Source organism: Danio aesculapii, chromosome 7, assembly GCF_903798145.1.
Source record: "Danio aesculapii chromosome 7, fDanAes4.1, whole genome shotgun sequence".
Taxonomy (NCBI): domain Eukaryota; kingdom Metazoa; phylum Chordata; class Actinopteri; order Cypriniformes; family Danionidae; genus Danio; species Danio aesculapii.
In genome coordinates this window covers 9,204,756-9,218,815 of record NC_079441.1, presented here as the reverse complement: position 1 = coordinate 9,218,815, position 14,060 = coordinate 9,204,756, and the positions used below count along the sequence as shown (strand labels likewise).

Sequence of the window (14,060 nt, the reverse complement as noted above, 5' to 3'; positions counted from 1 at the left end):
CACGTAAACAACTATTTCATTTGCACAAGCCACAGCATTTCCAAACCGTCCCAGAGAGAAATGACTGCTCACAGGCTGCCGTTTCATTTAAATCGGCATTAAAGCTTCAGCTTAGTTTCTCCTAAAATAATATAGGAGAAAGAAAATGAAATGAGGCAATTGTTGACATTCAGAAAGAATACCAAGTTAAAGAGATCTCCGTCGTTTTTCATACCCTAATTCGTAATGATCTGCCCATTCGCAATGTTCTAGAATTTGTCCTGGTCATTTTCTGCTAATGGCTTCGTAAATTCATGCAATTTGTTTTTCATGAACTGAAAAAGCTTCCCAAAGCCTGGATGGCCCAGCAGAATTCACTTCCAAACCCTAACCACACACACCTGAACCAGCCAATCACGTGCTGGATCACGAGTTTTGTTATTATCCTTCCTAATTAGTATGCGATTAGAATTAGTTAATTGATGGATAACTGAGCTTCTTTTGGGTTCTTCAGAAACCTATGAGTGACGTCACGGATACTGCGTCCATATCTTTTACAGTCTATGCTTTTAACCCAAGTACTGCACTTGACTCAATTTAAATTAAGTTTTTGAGTTAGGAGGGAGGAGTTTATTTATAGAGAGAAGAGTGTTTCTACAGGTGGTTTGTCAAGCCCACTCACCTGTATGAAGTACACTCCATAAATGCACAATTCTTTTATAGATATGATGTGAATGTTAAAAAGTGTCTGGTGCAAATGTGTAAAGAGTGTGTTTTTCAAGCCCACTCACCTGTGTGAGCCACACTCAGAATTGCACAATGTTATTATGTAGAGATTTGGAGTGATTGTAAGAAAGAGTCTGGTGCAAATGTGCAAAACTGGTGCAAGTGTCGGCTGATGTGTCAGAGATGAAAGATTGTGTTATCTACAGGTGGTTTGTCAAACCCACTCACCTGTGTGAGGCACATTTAGAATTGCGTAATGGGTGGTGGGGGGTCCTGTGGGTCCTGTTCAGGTGATCTAATGCATGGGTTCTCAACCTTTTTCACTTCGAGGCCCACCTTCTCTGAAAATGTTTTGAAGGCCCAAACTGATTGTCTAAAGAAAATGCTAATTTTAAAGCTTTATTTATGAGCAAAACATTTATTTTGCCTTCTATTATTCTCTTTTTTTAGATCATTAAAAAAAAAAAAAAAAAAAAAAAAAACTCTGTAAATATATATATATTTAAATATAATATAAAATATAATAATATATATTTTAATATTTAAAAATGCAGAGACAGGTTCAAAGCTCCTCAATTCTTTACTTCAGTTATTCTTTAGAACTGCAGGGTATTTCAGCCTTTTCATCAATAAATGAACCTGACAGGACATGGCAAAAAACATGCTTTGTATTAGACTGACTACTCTTCATCTATTGATCTACTATTCATATTCATCAAAAATAAACAAAGAGATGTAAAACATCGTAAAAACACGTGAATCTGTTGAAACACACCAACCTGAAGGCGGTTTGGTTTGTAGCTGGAGATTAATGGAGTTCGCTGACAGGAACAGCGAACAACTGTTCACTACTGAAACACCACCAAGTCTTGCTAGATCCTCCTCTACAGGTGCATGTTCGTTATAAAACACTCGCTGGACATTACTTTGGACAACTATGCGGATATTTAAAGTGTTCACACAAAGAACATATAGTTTGTAAATTAACGGACTTGTGCGAAACAGTATGGGTTGCGGATGTGACGCACGCAGTTGGTTATTAAAACTTTTGTCAACGTTACCTTTACATTTGCTTGACGGTTTGATTTATACAACTGAGAATGTAGTCCTAGAAACGGTCGGAAGTTTAAGCCACATGTCTGTATTTAACAGTGAGGCTGTTTTTGCACAGAGTCCAAATTAGCTTGTTTAATCACAGAAAACGGGAAATGCTATTACGTTCATAATTTTAATAAGACATATTTAATAATGAAATCAAATAATTACAGTATAATATTTAAGTTCATTTTCTCGCGGCCCACCTGCAGGATCACTGAGGCCCACCGGTTGAGAATCCCTGATCTAATGTAACATTTCAAAGTGCTTAAATCTACTTAATTTCAAAATTTTTCAAAACATTTGATCACATTTCCTAAATTGTGTTCAATGGCAGGTTTTCAGCTATATTACTGAAATGGAATTTTATATATCATGAACATGTGGTCTTGTGCACTGTCCACATGTAAAACACAGACACACTACCTCATTAATAAACACAGAATTGTTCATCCAGTCTGAATTCATACATGAAATGACAGACATCACCTGGGAAGAAACACAACGGAAACATCCCTTGGAGAAATAGTCCCATCTAAAAAGGGCTTTAGCTGACCGCTAGTGATCAGACCACTGGGACTGCATGTTAATACAAGGTTGAATCAGGGCTGTAGTTGAAAATTGGACAATATTTAGGCCAGTCTAGTCTTATTGAGTTTATATATGTGAGTGTATGTGTGTGTGTGTGTGTGTGTGTGTGTGTGTCAATCAGCATGACTGTATTCATATTTTTCCTCTGTGCACCGCTGCTGGTCTGAGACTGCTGAAATATGTCTCTTAAAATAGCATCTAAATCAGTGGCAAGCCCTGTTCCTGCAGTTCTGCCCGCCTGCACACAACTCTAATGGTGCTTATGAACTAGAGAAAACTTTCACGGAGCGCTTGATGGAAACGCATAAAATGTACCTCTAGGGTGTAAGAAAATAGTCATAGTAATAATACATTTTACTGCTATAGCACCTTTCCTACTTTCATACATAAAATGCATTTCAAATTGCCACACAATCTGGAATATAAAAGCTTTCATAGTAATAATAAAAGCAGGTATTAAATAGTGCAAAAGTCAGATTTAAATAGTGAAAAATAACGAGCTTTAAAGGTGTAACTTTGGGTTCATAAAAAAAATAAATAAATAAAAAATGTAAATCACGTTTCATGCTTTGACATACATTTATAGTCCACAATGATACAATATCCAGGAAATAGTTTGGTCGTTTTAACATTTCATTTGAAAAATAACTTAAAAACTAATGAATGAATAAATTAATTACTTAATTAATTAATAATAAAAACTTAAACTTTATGAATTTTGTGTGCTGAATCAGTTAATTTTTTATATATATATATTTACAGTTGAAGTCAGAATTATTAGCCCCCCTGAATTATTGTAAATATGGATTAAAAAAAGATTTAAAACTGCCTTTATTCTAGCTGATATTAAACAAATAAGACTTTCTCCAGAAGAAAAAAATATCATCAGGCATACTGTAAACAATTTCCTTGCTCTGTTAAACATCATTTGGAAAATATTTAAAAAAAATTCAAAGGGGGGCTAATAATTCTGACTTCAACTATATTATATATATATATATATATATATATATATATATATATATATATATATATATATATATATATATATATATACACACACACACATACATACATATACACACACACACCCATATATACACACACATATATACATATATACACACACATACATATATATATATATATATATATATATATATGTACTGTATATATACATATACATATATACATATATATATTCTGTCTGGTTCAAATCTGATCAGCTGATAGCCGTAAAAAGTATTCTGCAATATCAGCACTCATACAGCCTCTTCACCCTTGTGTATTACTCCACCCACATAGAGTGACAGCAGTTCAATAAACTCACTACAGCTTGACAAATTCTGCAGCTGTTGGGCAACATAATGTACTTTAGAGGCATTTTTAATCAACAATGTAGTTGTTTAGATTGCAGTTGTTTAGAAAACTATGCAGTTTATTTATAAGGATAGTGCCTATTTTAAATATTTATAATTTCGGAGATTCATCGGCAGCCATCAGCCTGTCATACTGAGCAGAGCAAAGACAGTTGACATTCCACCACAAGATGGCGACAGTGACAGCATAATCTAAATAGTCCTAAGAAAAACAGCATCCCATCTCCAGAATCAAGTTATCAAATCTCATTCATCTTTTTTTCACTGTATAACTTACACATTCTGAATAAAGAGCAGCAAATGAATCTCATTTATTTGGATTTTTCGTTTAATTACATTAAATAACAGAGGTGTCACTTTAAAAATGCACACATCTAACATTATAATGAAAGCATTTGATTGCTTTCCTAACTTATGTTAATTTAGGACAAAATTAGTAAAAAAAAAAAAAACACTAAGATTGACATCTTTAGATGTTATTATTATTAATTATGTGTATACGTCTGTTCAAACACGCACTCAAAAACCAGACTTTCGCTCCACTTCAAATCCCGTGAACAAAATCTGTTTGAGGAAACAGCGTCTATTTATCACTATGGAGTTTTGAGGATTGCATAAGAGGGGCGACGGCACCTGTAACGAAAAGGAAAGGGAATCCTGCCGTTTCTATATTTATTTCAAAGTGTTTTCATGCCTAAATAAAACGAAAACACAGAAAAGAGTAACATTTAAGAGCAAGCGGTGTCCACTGGTGGTTCAGCGGTATGAGTAGCATATAGAGAGGATCGACTCTTTAAAGTTTATTGCTACCCTTCAGAGAAAGACTGAAAATATGGGAGATAAACAGGAAAATACCTTTACAGGATGATAGCAGGACAGAACTGTAAAACATGGGAGAATCCCATGAAAAAGAGGAGGGTTGACAGGTATGGACATTACGGCAGAGAATCATTCAAATACTAGCTCTACAGTGACGTTTATGAAGAAGCAATGGTTTCTGCTGTCTGCATCAGCTGCAGATGTGAATGAATGGTAGTAGTTCCTCATACAAAAGGATTTTGAGACTCTCCGTGTTTGATTTTCTTTTTTATATACACGATTATGCCGTCGAACTGTGGTATAACCGCAATATCACACTCGTAGCAGTGCAAAATGTCTGTATATTGGCACTGCTGAGCCACTAAGGCACTCAAGCCAGCGCATGCCTCCCACCAGTGCTGATGTAGAGCTATATCGCACTGCTACGAGTGTGATACTGCTCATATATATTATATTTTGCAGACACTTTCCTACAATCACTCCATATCTCTTAAAAAAAAAAGTGTGGACAGGTAGATGCGCTTGACCTAAATAAACACTCCTCCTCTTAACTTTAACACTTAATTCTCTGAGCACAATCAGTTGCTTTGTATAATTAACACTTCTTGTTGAATTACTAAATGCCTCCTCAAATGCAAGTTGCTGTGGATACAAGCGTCTGCTTATTGACTAAATGTAAATGTAAAATGTGCCCTGTTTAGTAAATCTGGCCCAAAATATCACAGAGTTTTCACTTGAATGAATCCACGTCTAAATGCTGAAGCAAACTCTATATCGTTCATAAATAAGGAAGCATTGGAAATGGGACAGATTACCGGAAACCGAGTCGATGGAAGTGCCGGCTCCCCAGTTTAGTAAGAGCCTTTTTAGCCAGATCCTCCAGGTTGTTGGATCCTTCGTCATTAACCACCATAGCCAAGATCTGCCCCGTTTCAACCTCGTCTACGTACTGGGCCAGCCGTCTGCTCTCGTCCTTGCTCCTATATGTGTCAAATCTACACACACACACACACATAAAAGTGGGTCACAGAAATTAATCACAGCCCAGTCAAGAACCGTCACAGAAGCCAGTAAGCACACTGAGTATGAATGATTGTTTTGAAGTCTGCGATTCAATAACAGAAACTCTTTTTCTGTGAGGAGAAAAAATAGTAGCAAATCAATCGCCTGCAATGATGCCAACTTGGAAGCGCTGTTTGTTTTGACAGTCGATTTGTAATTACTGTTTTAATTACAGCCGCACATTGAAAACATCAGTTAGTTGGTTTTGCATGATGTACTGAAGTACCAACCTCTAATCCATCAAAACAAATTCATTAGAAACAAGTGTTGGGTGTAATTAGTTACTAGTTACTTTAATTACATAACATATCTACTGATAAAATAAGGCAAGTATGAGATTACTTTTAAATTTCAGGTCATTTAATTACAGTTATGTATAGTAGACTTGTCTTAAACACTGCAAATAAATTTAAAACTCTATTTTATTACAATCTTTTTAATTGCTTTAAGAATATATGATTTTTAAGTGAGTATTTAAGATGTATTTTAATATACACTCACTGGCCACTTTATTAGGTACACCTGTCCAACTGCTTGTTAACGTAAATTTCTAATCATTTACACATGCAGACATGGTCAAGGCGATGTGCTGCAGTTCAAACCGAGCGTCAGAATGGGGAAGAAAGGTGATTTATGTAACTTTAAAATACTCAGACCAGTCCATCTTGCACGTTTAAAGCACAACCATCTCTAGAGTTTACAGAGAATCATCTGAAAAAGAGAAAATATCCAGTGAGTGGCAGTTCTGTGGGTGCAAATGCCTTGTTGATGCCAGAGGTCAGAAGAGAACGGCCAGATTTGTTTGAGCTGATAATAAGGCAACAGTAACTCAAATAACCACTCGTTACAACCGAGGTCTGCAGAAGAGCATCTCTGAATGCACAACACATCGCATATTGAGGCGGATGGGCTACAGCAGCAGAAGACCACACCGGCCACCACTCCTATCATATAAGAACAGGAAACTAAGGCCACAAGTCCCTAGGATAACGCACCATGTCATAAAGTGCAAATAATCTCAGGCTGGTTTCTTGAACATGACAATGAGTTCACTGTACTCAAATGGCCTCCACAGTCACCAGAACTCAATCCAATAGAGCACCTTTGGGATGTGGTGGAAAGCATCATGGATGCGCAGCTGACAATTCTCCAGCAACTGCGTGATGCTATCATGTCAATATGGACCAAAATCTCTGAGGAATATTTCCAGAACCTTGTTGAATCTACGTCACGAAGAATTAAAGTCGTTCTGAAGGCAAAAGGGGGTCCAACCTGATACTAGTTAGGTGTACCTAATAAAGTGGCCGGTGAGTTTATATATATTTAGTTGGTCTGTTTTTTGCTATTCAAATATTTAGTTAGTACAAGTAATTGTGTGGTTTTGTCTAAATATTTACATATATTTTTTTTACAGCTAAACATGGTTATATTTGTCAAACAACAGCATATGATTAAGAAACATTGAACTGAGCAAAAGAGCTTATTAAGTGCTACAAATGTATTATATAATAATTACAATTATTTATGCATAATTACATGTCGCTTTCACAAAACCTAACTCGCATTCTAACCCTAACCATATAGTAAGGACATGTAGTTAATTAATGTAACTCAGTAGTTAAATGAACAGGTCACCTTGAAGCACAGGTGTCAAATCCAGTTCCTGAAGGGCCACAGCTCTGCACAGTTTAGCTTTAACCCTAATTAAACCCACCTGATCAAAACTAGGTGAGTCATTCAGACTTGTTTGAAACCTATAGGTAAGTGTGTTGAAGCAGGGTTGGAACTAAACTGTGCAGAGCTGCGTCCCTCCAGGAACTGGATTTAACACCTGTGCCTTAAAGGAATAGTTCACATAAATATATACCCATTATTTACTCTACCTCAAGTGGTTTCAAACCTTTAGATTAGATTACTGATGTCCTTGTAAACATAGTCAATGATTTGAAATAAAGCCGGATGTTTTGTAAGTGTGTCCCACTGACCTGTCGGTGTGAAGCACATCTCCGGTTTTGGGGTTGATGATGTGAACGATGATGCCTCTGTTTCCCCAGCTCCTCTCGAAATGGTAGCTGTTCTCGTTTCCCTGGCCCGGATGCAGGGTTTTGTTCAGGAACGTCCACGACAGCTTCTTGTTTCCATGAATCTCTAAGGTTCCTCCAGTTCCGACGCCAACATACTTTCGGCCAAAATAGCTGTGCTCAACCTCACTATCGTCAGACCTTTTCCAATACAACAACCACAAATGATCAGATTGGGTTATGCATCATTCATAATTTGAATTTAAAATGGCTTTTAAATTCTAGACTGACATGACTAAATTATATTATGTCATGATTCATAATATAATATAATATAATATAATATAATATAATATAATATAATATAATATAATATAATATAATATAATATAATATAATATAATATAATATAATATAATATAAAATAAAATAAAATAATATAATATAATATAATATAAAATAATATAATATAATATAATATAATATAATATAATATAAAATAATATAATATAATATAATATAATATAATATAAAATAAAATAATATAATATAATATAAAATAATATAATATAATATAATATAATATAATATAATATAATATAATATAAAATAATATAATATAATATAATATAATATAAAATAATATAATATAATATAATATAATATAATAAAATATAATATAATATAATATAAAATAATATAATATAAAATAATATAATATAATATAATATAAAATAATATAATATAATATAAAATAATATAATATAATATAATATAATATAATATAATATAATATAATATAATATAATATAATATAAAATAATATAAAATAATATAATATAATATAATATAATATAATATATATAATATAAAATAATATAAAATAATATAATATAATATAAAATAATATAAAATAATATAAAATAATATAATATAATATAAAATAATATAAAATAATATAATATAATATAAAATAATATAATATAATATAAAATAATATAAAATAATATAATATAAAATAATATAATATAATATAATATAATATAATATAAAATAATATAATATAATATAAAATAATATAATATAATATAATATAATATAATATAATATAATATAATATAATATAATATAAAATAATATAATATAGTATAATGTAATATAATATAATATAATATAAAATAATATAAAATAATATACTATAATATAATATAAAATAATATAATATAATATAATATAATATAATATAATATAATATAGTATAATATAATATAATATAAAATAATATACTATAATATAATATAAAATAATATAATATAATATAATATAATATAAAATAATATAATATAATATAATATAATATAATAAATATAATATAATATAATATAAAATAATATAAAATAATATAAAATAATATAATATAATATAATATAAAATAATATAATATAATATAACATAATATAATATAATATAATATAATATAAAATAATATAATATAATATAATATAATATAAAATAATATAATATAACATAATATAATATAATATAATATAATATAATATAATATAATATAAAATAATATAATATAATATAATATAATATAATATAATATAATATAATATAATATAATATAATATAAAATAATATAATATAATATAATATAATATAATATAATATAAAATAATATAATATAACATAATATAATATAATATAATATAATATAATATAAAATAATATAATATAACATAATATAATATAATATAATATAATATAAAATAATATAATATAATATAATATAATATAATATAATATAATATAATATAAAATAATATAATATAATATAATATAATATAAAATAATATAATATAATATAATATAATATAATATAAAATAATATAAAATAATATACTATAATATAATATACAATATAACAATACATACATTTATTTTATTTATTTTATAATTTTTTAAAAATATCTTTTTATTTTATTATTTAATAATATATATTGTTATTATTTTTTATTACAGTTCAACAATACATACATTTTATTTTACTTTATAATATATATTGTTATTATTTTTTAAACTTGACAGGCATTTAAGCTTTATTTATTTATTTATTTATTTATCTATTTATTCATTCATTCATTCATTTATTTATTTAATAAAATATATAGTTATTATTATTATTATTTTTTTTTTACAATACAACACTTAGTTCTTTAAATTTGACAGGCATTTAAGCTTTATTTATTTATTTATTTATTTATTTATTTATTTATTTATTTATTTATTTATTTATTTATTTATTTAATAAAATATATTGTTCTTATTTTTATTATTATTAATTTTACAATACAACTGTTTGAATTGTTTAATACTTTATTTAAAAAATTTCACACTTTTTTTTTAAATTTTAAAGAACAAACCCTAAACCCACCCATGCCAGCAAAAAATAAATAAACATATGTAAAATATAAATACATTTATGCATATATACACTCACAATAGTACACTCACTATATATTATAGTGAGTGTACCTCCATGAATAATTTATACATGCACATATTTATACATGCATGCATATCTTATATATATATATATATATATATATATATATATATATATTTCAATCATTCCTTTAAATCAGCATGTTATTTATTTACTTTTAATTTAATTTCTGGCTCATATATTATCACAAGAATGCAAATAACGTAGAATCCTTACAAATCTGCTCATAAAATATGACACTGCATGCTTTATAGGGTGTAAATTACAGGCTCAAAGCAGGATCAAGCACATTCCTCTCCTTCAAACACTCCTCAAAAAAACTTTCCGAAACTTTCTGAACTCTGTAGCTGCCCTTATAGAGGCAGCAGGAGCGTTTCGGTATATCTGATGATTTTTCAAAGCCTGTGTTCATACCTGCCAAAGAGAGAGATGGTGAGGTTGCCTTTGTAAGGGCATTCTGGACTGCCGATGTGGAGTTCGCCCTTGTTCCCGATCAGGATGTGCTTCGTCCGCAGCAAAATGGGCCGACTGGAATCAGCAATCACAAGCTTCCCTAAAACAATACGTATCAAGTCAGAAGCTTGTAGGATATTTTCCAACTTCAATAGAGTGCAACATTAATTATCTCCATATCAAAATAGACTTAACAATTATAAGCTTTAAAATGTAGACAATAGTTCAAATGACTTTGATTTTTCACAATAATCATGTTAAATAAGTGGAAGTGTTTAAATACTACATTACCCATGATGCTGTACTGATACATCCACCATTCAGAATGTCATAGCAATCAAAGTGTGTATCATAGAGATTTAGCTCTGTCCACAATTATGTATGTCATTTTGGGTCAACGTCTCAATTAAAATACATATTTTAAAAGGATGCAATCTGCCCTGATGTACACTGCCCTACTTAAAAACAGTCTGGGAGGGGCTTCTTTACCTCCTTTCCTCCCTAATGTATCTTATCTCCTCTTTCTATAAGAGGTAGAGTACATACATAATATGACTAAATATTACATAAATATAAAAAATGTTTTGGTCCTATTTCTCAATTAAAATACTTATTTTTAAAGGTTGGATTCTCAAAATATTAAACATATATTTGTATATTTAATATAAATATAATACAAATTTAACTATTACATTACTAATATGTAATATTATAGGAAATATTGTATTTTATTCATTCAACTGTCTGGTTCTTGAATCTGCTTGGCTGATAGCCGTGCGATATTCTGTAAATAACAGCACTCCTACTGCCTCTTCACCCTTCATCCTTGTGTATTACTCCACCCACATACAGAAACAAACAGAGGACACTCTACAGCTTGACAAATATTGCAGCTGTTGGACAACATGTACTTTTAAGGCTTTATTTAGTTGAGAATGTAGTTGTTTAGATTGCAACTACGCAGCTTATTTATAAGGATAGCAATGAAGAATTTAAAGGATACAGATAATGGATAACGAAGGATAATTAAAGGATTTTAAATATTTTTTATTTCAAAGCATCAAATGGGATTCAGTGCATTGGCCGCCATCAGCCTGTCTGAACAGACTAAAGAAAGTAACGGTTGACATTCGGCCACAAGATGGCAACAGAGACTGCATAAAAAGTCCTAAATTTAAACTACAGCTGAACAAATCATTATAAATCAGGTAAGTGACTCTTTCTCGATCTCTCTTTTGTATGTTGTAGTGCTGCATTTATACCATGGAAACTGATAGTGTTTGCTTTGCTCTGGCTTTTTCGGGGTTAATTCTTGTGAAATCCTGATTGCAACAAAGAAATACTGGGAAATCTCTGTAGACTGATGGCATTTCATGCCGTTCAGCCTTAAAATCTTTGAAAATGTGAGCAAAAATGACCTGTTTTGTCATCACTTTAGACTTTACTCTAGAAAATCATTCTAATACCAGCTCTAAAGTGATGTTTGTGAAGTAGCAACGATAACTGTTGTTCTGAACATCAGCTGCAGATGTGAGTGAATGGCGGAAGAAAGTAGTTCCTCTTACAATAGGATTTTGAGACTCTTCGTGTTTGATTTTCTTTTTAAACACATGATTATGTCGTCGAACTTTTGTATAAACGCAATATCACACTTGTAGTAGTGCGATATGGCTGTATATCAGCACTGGTGAGGGGCACTAAGGCACACCTCCCACCAGTGCCGATATACAGCCATATCGCACTGCTACTCGTGTGATATTGCTCATACATATTATATTACTAATACTATATTTATATTAATTATTAAAATAAATATTATACATTTTCTCAATTAAAATACTTATTTTTAAAGTTGTATTCTCAAAATATAAAAACTTTTATTATTATAAATATAATAATAATAATATTAATAATAATAATAATAATAATAATAATAATAATAATAATAAATAAAAGTTAAAATTTATAATTATAATAATATATCTTTATTTTATGGGTGTATATTATTTATTTATACACTTTTATTTATTGTAAAGGATTTTTGTGCATACATAACGTAAAATGGCAAAATATCACATAAATATGAAAAAAAAAAGGTTAAAATATTTGTTTGTTTTTTGTTTATTATGTTATTTACTATCGTTCAGATAATACGTTAAACCAAGGTCTTGACTCTCTGTGGTCAGTAAAAATCCCAGGATGTCCTTTAACCCTGGCATCCTGGTCAATTTGGCCTCAAAGGCCGCATTTACACTGCACTGTTCAAGTGACCCAATTCCGATTTTTTTCTCTCATGTGGCACAGATGGGATATGGCTCATGTACGTGTAAGCAGGAACAAATCACATGGATTCCGATTGACTCAAATCAGATTCAGGCCTTGTTCATATGTGGAAGTTTATCTGATATGAATCCGATCTGTCTTCTCGTGTCTGCAGTGTAAGCAGGTAGATCCGATTTTCACCTGTCAATGCGAGTCGCGCATCATTAAAACCCGTAGCGAATGACGTCAAGTCTGACACTTTCTTTTCAGAACAGACTACAGCAGAGACCCAAACCTTAAATCTCACACACGAGGACTAAAACAGCTTATATATTGTCATCAAGCACAGGTATTCAAGCATATTAACGAGAGCGAGAGAGCGCAATGTCTGCCACATAACCAATATAAACTAATATAAAACTAGTGCATACATCACGTGCATAAATCACGCCATGGACATGACATTAAGATGCCTAAAGTTTAAAAAAGCCTATATATCAAAACAAGAGGAACAAATGAGAACCTTTCTGTCTTAAACTATAGTAAAACAGCTTGTCAAAAGCTGTAAACAGATTACATACAGGAACAGAGAAAAGAGCGCTCTTTAATTATCAGCTGTCAGTCAGCGCCCGCTCTTTTTTTCCTGGTCATTGCGCCTTTGCCATGTGCTGTGTAAATGCTGACGATCAGATACGAGTCACTTTTAAAAGATGATGTAAGCAGGTCTTAAAAAAAAAAAATAAATAAAATTCGGATACAGTCACAAAATCGGAAATGAATATCAAGATCTGCAGTGTAAATACAGCCAAAATGGCTGCCGCTGCGTCATCCAGGTGGATGCTGCACACTGGTGGTGAATGAAGAGATTCCTCCGAATGTGTAAAGCGATTTGAGTGTCCGAAAGAGCAGTATACAGTATAAATGTAAGGAATTATTATTTATTATTAAACAAGATTTTTGAACATGACATCATCCAATATTCGGATTTGTGTGTTATGAATGTGTGCAGATTACCGTTTGCATATAATATTTTAAAACATGGGCTGCACTAATGCATCTATTCTTATTCTTTTTGTTCCAGTTCAAAAAGATCAGAAGAGGCTGATAACTTGGACGGAATGTGATGGAATTCCCCATCAAGAATTCCGGAATGTTCCGAGCTCA

The 14,060-nt window shown here is 30.7% G+C and overlaps 1 protein-coding gene across 1 annotated transcript in view; it reads right to left on the bottom strand.

Annotated features, from left to right (window-relative positions):
• Window positions 1-14,060, bottom strand: part of cemip (cell migration inducing hyaluronidase 1) — a 380,066-nt gene that overhangs the window by 171,639 nt on the left and 194,367 nt on the right. The window contains 3 exon segments of the mRNA XM_056461019.1: window positions 5,405-5,584; window positions 7,637-7,873; window positions 10,596-10,734. Of these exon segments, the coding sequence (XP_056316994.1) occupies window positions 5,405-5,584; window positions 7,637-7,873; window positions 10,596-10,734 (556 nt within the window).